Source organism: Stenella coeruleoalba, assembly GCF_951394435.1.
Source record: "Stenella coeruleoalba genome assembly, chromosome: 13".
Taxonomy (NCBI): Eukaryota; Metazoa; Chordata; class Mammalia; order Artiodactyla; family Delphinidae; genus Stenella; species Stenella coeruleoalba.
In genome coordinates, this window is record NC_137159.1 from 83,392,471 (window position 1) to 83,409,198 (window position 16,728).

Genomic DNA, 16,728 nt, shown 5'->3' on the forward strand with positions numbered 1-16,728 from the left:
CCTTCTTGTTTAGGTAAATGATCTTACTTCTAATACCACCATTCCTGGTTCCTGTATTACAGTAATATTTTTGAACACTTTCAAAGCAGGTTTTTCTTGAATTTCTAATTCTTCTACATCACCTGAAAAAAAGAAGTTGTAAGATGTATATAAGTTTTTTTGGGGGTGGCAATATAAGGGTGGGGGGTGGGAGGTACAGACTACTGGGTGTAAGACAGGCTCAAGGATGTAGTGTACAACACAGGGAATACAGCCAATATTTTGTGATAACTGTAAATGGAAAGTAACCTTTCAAAATTGTATATAAATAAAAATTTTTTGAGAAAGCCAGCATAAAAAAATTTTTAAAATAATCTTCTAGAGTATAATTATTCATTTGTTTATAGAGACAGCTGAAATAAGGTGATACACAATGAAAAAAATTTAATAACTTGTGTATAGGCAGATTTTAAGTAGCAAAGTTTTTTTTTTTTTGCGGTACGTGGGCCTCTCTCTGTTGTGGCCTCTCCCGTTGCGGAGCACAGGCTACAGACGCGCAGGCTCCGCGGCATGTGGGATCTTCCCGGACCGGGGCACGAACCCATGTCCCCTGCATCGGCAGGTGTACTCTCAACCACTGCGCCACCAGGGAAGCCCAAGTAGCGAAGTTTTATATTAATTGCTTATAGCAACTAAAAGATCTCAACATGTATTATAAATATTCATATAACTAGATAGGATTTACCTTGGACATTAAACATCTTATCAGTTGCAAACTTTGGTGACTGTCAAACACCTATGTTTGTACAAGGGATTTAGTGACTAGCATCTTAAAATTTAACACGAACCTCATCAACTACATCACTTCTACCATCTGTCTTCATAAGTTTAAAGGTTCTACAAGGAAATTCCGTTGTCTAAGACAGGGCTTTTCTGGTCTTCCCAGTAGTAACTTCTTAGTTAAGGATTAATTCAGATGTATTTTATTAACTTCCTGTGTTATAACCTATAATTCTAACATGGGGTTCTGAAGTAAAAAAAGATACATTCTACTGTTTTATTTTATGGCAGTACTTCACTGTATGAATTACAAACAGCATATTCATAGAAAGCGTAACTTTGTGATCTGAAGTGTTCTTGCTTATCAGAGAGAGCCCACGCCTTTTAACTTAACTCTTCACCTCTCATGATGTTAATACACAAAAATCTCTAATTCAAAATGGTCTAATATAGAAACAGAATAGGTTTACTTTTTACTGGCCTTTGGCCAGTGGTCATGCACTCTTATATAACGTGCTGTAAGGGTTTGTACTGATGGAACCAGAAAAATTATTTTCACTGAACAAAGAAAAGAAATTATGATAAATTCTAGGTATAGTAGTTAAAGTAGATTTTAAACACAAGAAGCAAAGACTACTGACAATTTTAGAATTTTAAGTGGATCATAATAAGAGGTATTATGAGATTTACAAATTGTTTATCAGTGTATATTCAAAATTTTCACCTGGAGGTGGTAATAACATGACCAAGTAAAGTACAAAGAAAATTTGTGCAATTCTGACACAAATACCAAAATTAACATCCTTTCCTAGATATATAATTATCTTACTCAAAACTAGAAAACAGTTAAGTGAATGTCAATAAATATACACACCTGTCAATTTCTGTAGCTGGTAATAAAGCAAATTAAAAGGACCAGTATATGGAATGGCTTGGGTCTGCTTTACAGTGCTCATGGCCAAGTCAGTATAATCTGGAGAGGAAATTAGAATAAATATACTTTAGGAAACAACACTAGTCTCACAAAATACAATTTGCAAACACATACCAGGAGTCAAGAGAAGAGAAGTAAAAGGAAAGTATGTGAGAACATGCTTGTCAAGCTAACAAAGTGCTCCACAGTTGGTTCCCATCCTACACTCCTCCCCCCCCGCCCACCCTGGCCAACAGTTAGCTTGTACTTCAGCCATAAGAAGGCACTCTCATTCTCCAAGACACATCTGGTCCCTAACATCTCCAAGCCAGTAAGCCAGCTGTCCTCTGCCATCTCTTCTGGTTAGCTAACCTTCACCACCTGGCAAGAGAGCTACCTGGTATGCAATGCTTTTCCCAACCCTTCTAGGCCCATTCTCTCCTTACATGTTATCTTGCACTTCTGTATGTCCCGGGTCAATACTGTGATTAGCTCTTCACAGGATGGTTTCTCTCAACAGACAGTTTCTCAAGGGCTGGGACTGTGCTTCTTAGTACCTCTCTAGTCCTCCAGCACTTAGCACAATGCCTGGCATACAGTAAGACCTCGACAACTGTTAATGGAACAAGTTATATTCTACTGTGTGATAGTCTGAAAGCTGACAGTTGGCTTATCTCACAGTTGAACACCTAAACACTGCTGCTATTTCTTATTCCTTGATAAAGCACTTTTAATTTATTAGTGCCATATAAATAAAATTGAGCACAGTTATTTACTTGAAGATAATATCGTAGTTACTGCAAAAGTAATGACAGCTTAGCATTTACACGTGCATAAAACACAGGCTCAGCAAGCAACTTAACACTACAGGTCATAAAAACCAAAAAAGCCTGTGTGGGGAGTCCACAATTACTTCAGGAAATAAAAGTAGCAGTATTCCACGGAGAAAGGTAGAAGACAGGCTTCAGAAGGCAGTAGTCAATCTGTCTTACAGGGGAACTTATGTTTCCAATTAAGAAAATGTTATTTAAATATTGTAATAGTTCAAGGAAGATTTTTTTTCAAATGAAGCTATAACTAGATTATTAAGTTTCAACTATTTATACTTCGTTATTTGGCTGTTACTTAAGATTTGGCCACAGGGTAAGAGAAGTTTTTGAAGATTTTCTTTAAATGCTAAAATCAAATTACATTTGACATTTAATAGTATACTTACTAGAGAGGTCACAAGGAGAAAGTATGTGATAATTAAAGTTTCTTTTAACAAGTATTCCTGAGACCCGCTGGCCCTGTTCTGGTTTTTTGTCTGCTAAAAAGCCCATGACCTATTAAAAAGAAAAAAAAAAACCAAAACAATTTGAAGAGAACAGAATCTTGTAAAATGAAATTAATTATTCAGGGACTCAATCATGACCATTTGAACCATGAAAACAACCCATGAATCTGAACATGAAAAATATAAAATGTTATATACCTCTACGACCAGGGCAGTAACAAGGTTACCAAGAGACCAAAGGCAAGACTCACGGGGGCAGACCTGGCAAGAATGGTTAGGTTCCGTCAGTTCCAATCAGTTCAGCAACCAAGTAAACCTACTGGGTGCTGGGGCTTAAAAAAGCTTTCAACAGGGCTTCCCTGGTGGCGCAGTGGTTGAGAGTCCGCCTGCCGATGCAGGGGACACGGGTTCGTGTCCCAGTCCGGGAAGATCCCACATGCCACGGAGCGGCTGGGCCCGTGAGATGGCCGCTGAGCTTGCGCGTCCGGAGTCTGTGCTCCGTGGCGGGAGAGGCCCCAACAGTGAGAGGCCCGCATACCGCAAAAACAAAACAAAACAAAACAAAAAAATCTCTCAACAGAGACAGCATGGTGGGAAGGACAGCAACCGAGGGCCAGACGTGCGTGGCTCCCTCAGGCTGGCTCTCAACCCTGTACCTGGAGGAGCCCCAAAATACAAAGATGCAAGGCCATGCCAGATCCAAAAAGCAGCAGCATCTCTGAATAGAAAGGTCTGTAAAGACAGGTATGGATGAGCTCATGCAACTGAGGGGGAGCATTTTTTAAGAGAAGAGAGCACTGACTGACTGTTCAGAAACTAACAATAACACCAAACAAACAAACAAAACCCTTACAAACATGAAATCCAACATTCTTAAATATAACTTTTCTCAGCTACAAAGAAATGAACTCAAAGGGGACAAAGACCTTATATTTCGTATTTGTTTACCTTTCATCAGTTAAGGGCAGATGGCGGTGAGGCAGTGGTAACATTTGCTCTTGTAACTATAATGGGACCTAGCTCTGTTTCACATGGTTTGTCAGCGTTTTTTTCTCCTTAAATGCTGGTGACTTAAGGAGGCTGATTTCAGTGCAGTGACATCCCAGATGCTGATGAGGGGTCTGCCGGGAGAACCAAGTACCTTGGAGAACAAGACTGAGTGGTTCTTCTGGCTCTGCTGCCAGCCTCGGTTTCTTTGTTTATTCAGCTGTGTGCTAGTTCCCAACATGCTGATTTCTTACCACGCACACAACTGCTGGCCTGACAATTCTCGATGGTAAACTGCATGGGTTTTTTGATAGTTTTTGTGGATCTGATTTCTTTACCTCCTTCTTAGTTTCTGTTTTACATGCCTGAGGATGGCTGCCTTAATAAATCTGACTTCTCCCGAAGCAAGGTTATTACACTTGTGGAAAAAAAATAACTACAGCTAATGATTTTAAATAAAAATATGGCTAAAATAACAGAACAACACTCTAATACAAAGCTACATTTGGGGAAACAGATATTGACAACAGTTTCTCTATGCCTGTATAAAGTTAAATATAAAAATGACACATATACCTAAAGTGTGTTTTCAGTTCTAGAGTCAAAAAAATTTTTTTTACAGCAAAAGAAGTTCTAAGAGGGAAGTTCATAGCAATTCAGGCTCACTTCAAGAAACAAGAAAAATCTCAAATAAACAATCTAACCTTACACCTAAAGAAACTAGACACAGAAAACCCAAAGTTAGAAGAAGGAAAGAAATCATAAAGATCAGAGCAAAAATAAATTAAATAGAAACAAAGAAAACAATAGCCAAGATCAATAAAACTAATAGCTGGTTCTTTCATAAACAAAATGATAAACCTTTAGCTAGACTCATCAAGAAAAATAGGGAGGGCTTCCCTGGTGGTGCAGTGGTTGAGAATCTGCCTGCCAATGCAGGGGACACGGGTTCGAGCCCTGGTCTGGGAAGATCCCACATGCCGCGGAGCAACTGGGCCCGTGAGCCACAACTACTGAGCCTGCGCGTCTGGAGCCTGTGCTCCGCAACAAGAGAGGCCGTGATAGTGAGAGGCCTGCGCACCGCGATGAAGAGTGGCCCCCGCTCGCGGCAACTGGAGAAAGCTCTCGCACAGAAACGAAGACCCAACACAGGCAAAAATAAATACATAAATAAATAAAAAATATATTTTAAAAAAAAAGAAAAATAGGGAGAGGATGCAAATCAATAAAATTAGAAATGAAAAAGGAGAGATTACAACTGACACTGCAGAAATATAAAAGATCATAAGAGACTACTACAAGCAACTATAGGCCAATAAAATGGACAACCTGGAAGAAATAGACAAATTCTTGGAAAAGTACAACCTTCCAGGATTGAGCCAGGAAGAATTAGAAAATATAAATAGACCAGTCACAGGTAATGAAATTGAAGCTGTAATTTAAAATCTTCCAACAAAAAAAAGTGCAGGACCAGATGGCTTCACAGGCGAATTCTATCAAACATTTAGACAAGAGTTAATACCTATCCTTCTCAAACTCTTCCAAAAAATTGTGGAGGGAGGAACACTCCCAAACTCATTCTGAGAGGCCACTATCACCCTGGTACCAAAACCAGACAAACATATCACAAAAAAAGAAAATTACAGGCCAATATCACTGATGAACATAGACACAAAAATCCTCAACAAAATACTAGCAAATAGAATCCAACAACACACTAAAAGCATCATACACCATGATCAAGTGGGATTTATCCCAGGGATGCAAGGATTCTTCAATATATGCAAAACAATCACTGTGATACACCATATTAACAAATTGAAGGAGAAAAACCATATGATCATCTCAACAGATGCAGAAAAAGCTTTTGATAAAATTCAACACCCATTTATGGTAAAAAATCTCCAGAAAGTGGGCAAACAGGGAACCTACCTCAACATAATAAGTCATATATGACAAACTCACGCAAATATCATTCTCAATGGTGAAAAACTGAAAACATTTCCTCTAGATCAGGAACAAGACAAGGATGTCCACTCTCACCACTATTATTCAACATAGTATTGTCCTAGCCACAGCAATTAGAGAAGAAAAAGAAATAAAAGGAATCCAAATTGGAAAAGAAGAAGTAAAACTGTCACTGTTTGCCGAAGACACAATATTATACATATAAAATCCTAAAGATATCACCAGAAAACTACTAGAACTAATCAAGGAATTTGGTAAGGTGGCAGGATACAAAATTAATGCACAGAAATCTCTTGCATTCCTATACACTAACAACAAAAGATCATAAAGAGAAAAGGAAACAATCCCATTTACCATCACAACAGAAAGAATAAAATACCTGGGAATAAAGCTACCTAAGGACGCAAAAGACCTGTACTCAGAAAACTATAAAACACTGATGAAAGAAATCAAAGAGAACATAAACAGATGGAGAGATATACCATGCTCCTGGATTGGAAGAATCAATATTGTGAAAATGACTATATTACCCAAAGCAATCTACAGGTTCAATCAATGCAATCCCTATCAAATTACCAATGGCATTTTTCACAGAACTAGAACAAGAAATTTTACAATTTGTATGGAAACACAAAAGACCCCAAATAGCCAAAGCAATCTTAAGAAAGAAAAATGGAGCTGGAGGAATCAGGCTCCCTGACTTCAGACTATACAACAAAGCTACAGTAATCAAGACAGCACGGTACTGGCACAAAAACAGAAATATAGATCAATGGAACAGGATAGAAAGCCCAGAGATAAACCCACGCACATATGGTTGCCTTATCTTTGACAAAGGAGGCAAGAATATACAACGGAGAAAAGACAGTCTCTTCAATAAGTGGTGCTGGGAAAAATGGGCAGCTACATGTAAAAGAATGAAATTAGAACACACCCTAACTCCACACACAAAAATAAATTCAAAATGGATTAAAGACCTAAAGTGGTCTTTAAAACTCTTAGAGAAAAACATAGGCAGAACACTCTATGACATAAATCATAGCAAGATCCTTTTTGACCTACCTCCTAGAGTAAGGGAAACAAAAACAAAAATAAACAAATGGGACCTAATGAAACTTAAAAGCTTTTGCACAGCAAAGGAAACCATAAACAAGATGAAAAGACAACCCTCAGAATGGGAAAAATATCTGCAAATGAAGCAACTGACAAAGGATTAATCTCCAAAATATACAAGCACTTCATGCAGCTCAATATCACAAAAACAAACAACCCAATCCAAAAATGGGCAGAAGACCTAAATAGACATTTCTCCAAAGAAGATATACAGACTGCCAACAAACACATGAAAGAATGCTCAACATCATTAATCATTAGAGATATGCAAATCAAAACTACAATGAGATATCATCTCACACCAGTCAGAATGGCCATCATCAAAAAATATAGAAACAATAAATGCTGGAGAGGGTGTGGAGAAAAGGGAACCCTCCTGCACTGCTGGTGGGAATGTGAATTGGTACAGCCACTATGGAGAACAGTATGGAGGTTCCTTAAAAAACTACAAATAGAACTACCATATGACCCAGCAATCCCACTACTGGGCATATACCCTGAGAAAACCATAATTCAAAGAGTCATGTACCAAAATGTTCATTGCAGCTCTATTTACAATAGCCCAGAGACGGAAACAACCTAAGTGCCCATCATCGGATGAATGGATAAAGAAGATGTGGCACATATATACAATGGAATATTATTCAGCCATAAAAGGAAACGAAATCAAGCTATCTGTAATGAGGTGGATAGACCTAGAGTCTGTCATACAGAGTGAAGTAAGTCAGAAAGAGAAAGACAAATACTGTATGCTAACACATATATATGGAATTTAAGAAAAAAAAAATGTCACGAAGAACCTAGGAGTAAGACAGGAATAACGACACAGACCTACTAGAGAACGGACTTGAGGATATGGGGAGGGGGAAGGGTGAGTTGTGACAAAGCGAGAGAGAGGCATGGACATATATACACTACCAAACGTAAGGTAGATAGCTAGTGGGAAGCAGCCGCATAGCACAGGGAGATCAGCTCAGCACAGGGAGATCAGCTCGGTGCTTTGTGACCGCCTGGAGGGGTGGGATAGGGAGGGTGGGAGGGAGGGAGATGCAAGAGGGAAGAGATATGGGAACATATGTATATGTATAACTGATTCACTTTGTTATAAAGCAGAAACTAACACACCATTGTAAAGCAATTATACCCCAATAAAGATGTTAAAAAAAAAAAAGATGCTCAACATCCTAATCATTAGAGAAATGCAAATCAAAACCACAATGAGGTATCACCTCACACCGGTCAGAATGGCCATCATCAAAAAATCTCCAAACAATAAATGCTGGAGAGGGTGCAGAGAAAAGGGAACCCTCCTGCACTGTTGGTGGGAATGTAAATTGATATAGCCACTATGGAGAACAGTATGGAGGTTCCTTAAAAAACTACAAATAGAACTACCATATGACCCAGCAATCCCACTACTGGGCATGTACCCTGAGAAAACCATAATTCAAAAAGATATACATACCACAATGTTCACTGCAGCACTATTTACAATAGCCAGGACATGGAAGCAACCTAAGTGTCCATTGACAGATGAATGGATAAGGAAGATGTGGCACATATATACAATGAAATATTGCTCAGCCATAAAAAGGAAAGAAATTAAATTATTTGTAGTGAGGTGGATGGACCTAGAATCTGTCATACAGAGTGAAGTATGTCAGAAAGAGAAAAACAAACAGCATATGCTAATGCATATATATGGCATTTAAAAAAGGGGACTGATGAACCTAGTGGCAGGGCAGGAATAAAGACAAAGATGTAGAGAATGGACTTGAGTGAATGGGGCGGGGGAAGGGGAAGCTGGGATGAAGTGAGAGGGTAGCATTGACATAGATACACCATCAAATGTAAAATACATAGCTAGTTGGAAGCAGCCACATAGCACAGGGAGATCAGCTAGGTGCTTTGTGACCACCTAGAGGGGTGGGATAGGGAGGGTGGGAGGGAGACGCAGGAGGGAGGAGATATGGGGATATATGTATACATATAGTTGATTCACTTTGTTATACAGCAGAAACTAACACAACATTGTAAAGCATTTATACTCCAATAAAGATGTGAAAAAAAATTTTTTTTAATGCTGTATACTGTATTTCTTGAGGATTTATAATGCACAATGGCCTAATAAAAACTCTGCAAAGTCTCGCTATAAACTCAGCTTAATTTTGTTCAACTCGGCTTCTCCTCAATTGACCGAAAAACTTTCTTTTTCTTCCCACACTGCAACCAGTAGAGTTTGGGAAGTACCGTTCTAGATTCCCAACTGTAAATATTCTTATACCTATAGAATATATTTCTCTACAGGTATAACATCTCTTCCATTAAACTGGCCCCTGGAAAGTTTTGTGAACAGTAAGATTCAGGAGTAAATACAACCATTTGCTCTTCTTTGGCAAGAAGAGCCTCACATCCTAATTTTTGCAAATTTTCCTCAAATTCAACTGCAAGAAATGATATTCATCCATTAGCTTCCTCATATTTGGCTCATTATGTACTGAAAGAATTCTGTAAAGTTGCTCATTAACACGTTTGATATTTAAAACTTCAGACAGGACTTCCCTGGTGGTCCTGTGGTTAAGAATCTGCCTTTCAATGCAGGGGACGACGCGGTTTGATCCCTGGTAGGGGAACTAAGATCCCACATGCTGCAGGACAAGTAATCCTGTGCGCCGCAACTACTGAGCCTGTGCACCACAACTAGAGAGAAGCCCGTGTGCCACAACAAAGAGTCCGTGTGCCGCAACTAAGACCCAACACAGCCAAATAAATATTAAAAAAATAATAAATAAATAAAACTTCAGACAGATAATTTAAAAGTTTCCTTTAGAGGTATCTTAAAAAGATGTTTGATGAACAGGAGGTAAAAATGCAGATTTCTTATAGCATCCCTCTAAAATCCCAGGTAAGGTTTTTTTTTCGTAACCATTTCTTTTTTAAATTCTGAAAACCTTATATTTCATCATCAAAAATGATTAACTCTTGAAAAGACAAATCTATAAATTCCATCATATCCACAGATATTATGTTTAGATATGGGTCTATTTTTAGATTCTGAGGGAGAATGCCAAGAGGTAGACAGAATACTGTATTGGATATAGTGAAAAACAGTAATGGAAAAAAACAAAACAGTAATGGACATTTGTTTACTCTCTAACATGGGTATGATAAGTAAATGGGAATGTGGATTAAAAGCCATCAGACTGAAGATCTAATTTATTTGAAAATTTTCCATGTGAAAAACAAATCAGTGGAACCAGAAAAAGCCTAAAAGCACAAGGATCAAGGTCTTACAGCATATTGAGTAAACTGACAGAAATCATCGCTGAGCACATTACTTGATTAATTAAAAGCTGGATATTCTTAAGAAGTATACATTTCCCTAAAGGGATTAGGAACTATTTGGAATGGACAGGATTAAAAACCATAACCTTTTACCTTGGCTAGTTTTTCCCCCCTGAAGTTCAAGGTCACTGCTTCTGTATTCCGAGGATTATGAACCTCTATGTGAACTTCATCATTATCTTCATATTCTCGAATCAGGGCTGCTTTCAATCTGGCCATTTCATTTTGTTCTCCATGGACTAAAATCTACAAAGTGTAAATTGTAAAAGAGCATAGGGAAGCATCCTTAGTTCAGATTAATGATGGCTGTTATCTGAATTAGTTAATTATATGAAATGGAGATATACTTGAAGTTATTAAACTTTACTACTTTTAAGGATCTCCAGTCAATCAAACTTGTGTGACGTTTTCATTCTACTTGGCTTTAAAAGATCCTTAAGTGGAACTACTTCAAGAGAGAGTAAAGAAACTTCTTTTCTGTTCCAGTTTTTGCCACTATCGAGATACACAACTTTAAGAAAGCTGTACTTTTTCTAGGCTTCTGTGCTCACACTAGAAATGGGCTGGACCAGGTGACCAGCTTTAAATGCATGTGGTTCTTGTACGCGACTATTGCTACTCCTACTATCTCAGAAAACGCTCACGGTTTTCTTTAGGCTTCTTAATATAAGACTAACAAAATAAGCTTTTTATGTGAAAAAAAATGACTTCTGATACTTTATTTGTTAAAGTAATATCATATAAAATATTCCAGAACCAAATGAAACCATGTTTTAGAGAGGTGTTTACAACGACTGCATTAGCTACCAGTCTTTCTAATTCATTTTCCTAACTTATTTTTTACAAGACAGATCATTCTTAACCTATAGACTACTGGTAGATGATTTCCTGCCTGGACTGACAGAAGCTTGTCCAGTGTCTCCACCAGGCAGAGGCATATGGCCTAGAGATGACGAGCCCCAGCTCTGGGGCCTGGCTGCTGTAACACAGATCTTGGCGCTGCCACTTACTAGCTGGGTAACTCTAGGCAAGTTATTTAACATTTCTGTTTTCTCTTCTACAAAATAGTCGTTGGTTGTGAGAAGTAAGCGACTTGATACATGTAAAACACCAGTACAGTGCCTACCGCACAGTAAATACTCGATAAATGCTAGCTATTATTTTTACCACTACCACCAACACTACTATTATTTTATCGTGTGGACAGACTTGCTGACTTGGTTACTGGAGGAAGGTAAGCATCAAATTCAATCCAGGAATTTAAACTGACGGCAGAGACAGAGTCTGGAGAGCAACAAAATGGGACTGAGGATGAGGTGGTGATTCCAGAGAGAGAGCAGTACAGCTTTTCCTGCACAGCTTTAAAATCTGGGAGGATATCCATAAACAACACACACCAGAAGGCACCCATGAACTGCCTACACTGTAACTAAACTTGACGTGCTATAAAGCCAAGTAGGTGAGGGATTTTCTCCACCAAAGAATCTGCTCATTAAGGGCCAATGGTAACTACCTGTGAGGACTATATGCTGGAAAAAACTAAAAAACGAACAAAAGGGCACACAAAATGCTCAGCATCGTTCGTCACCAGGGAAATGAAAATCAAAACTACAAAGAGATACTACTTCACCCTTACTGGTATGGTGACAATTTTAAAAAGGGAAAATAACAAGCTGACAAGAATATGGAGAACTGGAACCCTTGTGCATTGCTGGTGGGAATGTAAAATGGTGTAACTGCTATGGAAAACAGTTCGGTGATTCCTCAAAGAGTTAAACACAGAATTAGCCCATGATCCAGCAATTCCAATCCTAGGTATATACCCCAAAGAACTGAAAATGGACTCAAACAGATAGTCACATGCCAATGTGCATGGCAGCATTATTTACAATGGCCAAAAGGTGGAAACTACCCAAGTGTCCATCAACAGGTGAATAAACAAAACGTGGTCTATACAGACAATGCAATATTATTCAGCCATAAAAAGGAATGAAGTTTTGATACATGCTACAATCAGAAAGGGTACTTCATTGCTTCATCTGTTTTCTAGACTCATGCTCCATAAATGTTCCTCTAATTTAAGATACTTTTTTTTAGCTTAACTCTCTCCAGTCCCCCCAAAATATAACTGTTACTGTAATAATTACATAAAACTTAAAAATATAAGCAAATCACATTAGTAAGGAGCTGTGTAATGTACTTCACATCTAACTGCATCTTTATAGCTTTTACTATTATGACTTGCCTTTCTCCTCTCTCCACATTAATAGGTATTTCCCGTTTGCCAGGCACCCTATTACGTGCTTTAGATATATGTACTCTCATTTGGTCCTCACAATAACTTTATGAGGTATTATCATCCCTATTTACATATGAGCTAAGGAGAGGTTAAGTAACTTGCCCAAGGCTACATAGCAAGTAAGGGATGGAGCTGGGACTCAAAACAGTCACATTGCAAAGCCAGGGCTCTTAAGTTATTGGGGAGGCAGCAGAAAAAAACAGAAAGAACGCAGCAGAAGAGAACACTGGAGCTGGTAGATCTGAGTAAGAGATGCCATGTAAAATGGAGAAGACTGAAGTACACAGCTTGCCTAAGTCAAAGGGGAGTGGTAAAGGTCAGATGCAAGTGCACGTGAAGGCACTGCTGAGAGCGATACCGGCTGCTGTAAGGAAGGCAGTGTCTGCTCTGAGAACCAGCTGCTGCTGGGCATGCCTCTTCCAACCTTTAATGCTGAAAATCAAATTCACAGACTAACCACATGAGGCGGTTTCAAAGCACGAATAAATTCACTGGTTTGCTGGTAATCTGTGTGAGCAGAGAAAGAAATGTAATCAACAGACATTTTCAGTGGTAGCTTCTGTCCGGACATGGTAGTGATTTCTTCAGGTTCAGACATGATATGCTGTTAAAAAACAAAGAAAAGTAAACAAAACAAAACACATAAACTCTCTAATTAGAAAAGAAAAGGTACATTTTCTACTTTTTCACCCAGCCATAAAGTCTTACACTAGTTTAGGACCTTTAACACAAAAAGCATTCTAACACTATTGACGTAGCAAATATCAAATACTTCTTTTCTCGATCAAGCAAACATTTAATCAGGAACGTAAGCAGATTAACAAAAATTCAATACACCTGGGATCCTCGAAGTGAAAATTATAACTTATGATTAGAAAGATACACTTGTATCCCGAACTATCTGCTCTAAAAAGTCACTTTCCAGGTTAAGAGGATTTGTATAAAGGACAGATGTATTTCTATTCTGGAAATCTATTTTAGATACACAGCCAACACTGTCTAAGTGACTTACAGAGTAAGGTAATGTAATAAAAATGATTAAAGCAGGGAATCATAATGTATTAAAAAAATAAAATTGAGGTTATCAATAAAAGATAAGAGAACATGATGCAGGAATATTCATAAACTTTCTCTAAAGTTTTGCACATCAATGTCTATATACCTCAGAGTTAATATCAACCACCTTATATCGAGTAAGATGGGCAATCAACCCAAACACATTCTCCAGCTTTTCAAGAGAACACTTATTAGTAAACCTCTTTCTCATCAGATGAGGGTATCCATGTGTTTGTCTCAAATAGATTCCCTTCCATTTTTTTTTTCTTACTGCAACCAGATGAGTGCGTCTCAAACTTTCATGTGCCAACCACTCAGCTGAGGACCTCATTCTTCAACCTTAAGAACATCTCCAACTGCCTACTGCCATCCTCATTTTTAAAAATCAAAACCTGCACTATTTAAAGAACTACTTCAATGGAAAAACCTGGGAGGATACTGCCACCTCTGCAGCCTTGATTAGGAAGAACACGATGGTCTCAGGCTCTGACTGACCTTGGCAAGCGTCCCTTCTACACAGTATCCCGCTATAATGACGCCATTCCTCTTATCAGTACACCAGCTTTCGAAGAGCTCTCTGGATAAGCCACTCTGCATCATGCCTGGGGAGGCCATGACAACACTGGGACCAATGTCATCAAAATGATCCATGCTCTAAGAAAGAAAAGGAATGGTAAAAGCATGTTAAATACCAAGGTTTGACAAAGCATTCCTTATTTGTAAAGAATACCGAAAAGTGAGGTAAAAAGGTTAATCACATGACTGGAAGGGCCTTGACAAGACTAATAAACATTTTAAGTCTAATTTCTAAGTCCCTAAACAGTTGATTTAGGCTGGGAATGAAATGAAAACAAAATGATAAAAAGCAATTAGTTCACATTGACTTCAAAACCTTCTACGGTAGCTAAAAGACAATTAGGACCGTTTTCAGTGCCTAGCAGGCAGGCAGGCAGAAAGTAAAAGGAAGAGTCAAATGGGTTTCTATCCACCCAAGAGAGAACTCTGAAAGAATTTCCCCGAAGACTCACGATGGCTTTGTACACTTCATCAATATTTTGAGCTGGCCAGAAAATCTAACTAAAAAGTTTAATACTGTTTCGAGGGAAAACTTGGCTCTAATTCCTAAGCAATTAACTTAAAAAATAATACTTTATGAACAGAGCCTACTGATAACTGGAAGACCACTTATTACTTGAATTATTTGGGGTATTATGTTTATTATGATTAGAGCATTAGTTTGAATGAAACTTTTTTAAATTAAAGGAAGTCAGATTTTATTGAATGCTCTAGAAATATAAACATGAACATTTTCATATATGGAATCTGCAGTGCTAATGAAAAAGATGATTAGGTTTGAGTAGAGAAATCCAAGTTACTTAGCAACAGTAAATATTGAGAACATGCAGAGACTTGGAACAGGTGGCAATATTTGTTTAAGCAAAAAAGAATGCCAGTTGCTAAATTTTTGATTTCCCTCAGAAAAGTGATGCCTGCTTCAGAAAAGGTAAGACTTCAGCAAGGATGCAGCCACAGAATCAATGTCAGGCATCTCCTACTACTAACGACTTACTTGAGTATTATCTGTCCTTCTTTCTTCACAAGCACTCACCTTAAGGTTACTAATATGTTTGAAAACAAAGGGATTGTTGATGTTGATCTGTTTGCGGATTTTGTCATTCATGGCGTTTACATACGTCTGGTACACCGCCATACACTTCTTGGCCAAAGACGATGCATAGTATATGGGAATATCATGGAGTTCTGGGTGATTCTGCCAGTACTCATCTAGAGAGATTTGACAAGAAAGAAATATTTTGTTATGTGGAGTAAATAGTTCAAATAATAAATGACATGTACAATTAGTTTTTTAAAATTCAGACAAGAAATAAAGCACATAACTATATTTTAAAGAGGTTAAGAAAAATTAGCCTGGTCTTAACTCAAACTTATAAAACAAGAACTTCTTTCTTTCTTTCCTTCTGTTTTTTTTTAATTGGAGTATAGTTAATTTATTTATTTATTTTTATTTTTATTTTTTGGAGTATAGTTAATTTAGAATGTTGTGTTAGTTTCTGGTGTACAGCAAAGTGCTCCAGTTATACATATATATACATATTCTTTTCCATTCTAGTTTATCACAAGATACTGAATACAGCTCCCTATGCTATACAGTAGAACCTTGTCATTTATCTATTTTACATATTGTAGTTTGTATCTGCTAGTCCCAAACTCCCAAGTTATCCCCCCGCCCCACTCTTCCCCTTTGGTAACCATAAGTCTGTTTTCTGTTTCTGTTTTGGAAATAAGTCCATTTGTATATTTCAGATTCCACATATAAGTGATATCATATGATATTTGTCTTTCTCTGTCTGACTGACTTCACTTAGTATGATATTCTCTAGGTCCATCCATGTTGCTGCAAATGGCAATATTTCATTCTTTTTTTATGGCTGTGTGTATACACCACATCTTCTTTATCCATTCATCTGTCAATGGACATTTAGGTTGCTTCCATGTCTTGCCTATTATCAATAGTGCTGCTATGAACACTGGGGCGCATGTATCTTTTAGAATTAGAGTTTTCTCCAGACATATGTCCAGAAGTGGGATTGCTGGATCATACGGTAACTCCATTTTTAGTTTTTTAAGGAACGTCTATACTGTTCTCCATAGTGGCTGCACCAATTTACATTCCCACCAACAGTGAAGGAGGGTTCCCTTTTCTCCACACCTTCTCCAGCATTTATTTGTAGACTTTTTGCTGATGGCCATTCTGACCTGTGTGAGTTGATACCTCATTGTAGTTTTGATTTGCGTTCCTCTAATAATTTAGCAATGTTGAGCATCTTTTCATGTACTTATTGGCCATCTGTATGTCTTCTTTGGAGAAATGTCTGTTTAGGTCTTCTGCCCATTTTTTGATCGGGTTGGGTTGTTGTTTTTTTTGATATTGATTTGCATGAGCTGTCTGTATATTTTGGAAATTAAGCCCTTGTCGGTCGCGTCATTTGC

The 16,728-nt window shown here is 37.9% G+C and overlaps 1 protein-coding gene across 1 annotated transcript in view; it reads right to left on the bottom strand.

Moving 5' to 3' along the window:
- CPSF3 (cleavage and polyadenylation specific factor 3) overlaps positions 1-16,728 on the bottom strand; it is a 42,034-nt gene that overhangs the window by 10,078 nt on the left and 15,228 nt on the right. Inside the window, exons 8-14 of the mRNA XM_079941485.1 lie at positions 15,326-15,501; positions 14,212-14,370; positions 13,118-13,264; positions 10,455-10,607; positions 2,889-2,997; positions 1,634-1,732; positions 28-122 (exon numbers count right to left, since the gene is read on the bottom strand). Of these exons, the coding sequence (XP_079797611.1) occupies positions 28-122; positions 1,634-1,732; positions 2,889-2,997; positions 10,455-10,607; positions 13,118-13,264; positions 14,212-14,370; positions 15,326-15,501 (938 nt within the window). The remainder of the gene's footprint in view (positions 1-27; positions 123-1,633; positions 1,733-2,888; positions 2,998-10,454; positions 10,608-13,117; positions 13,265-14,211; positions 14,371-15,325; positions 15,502-16,728) is intronic.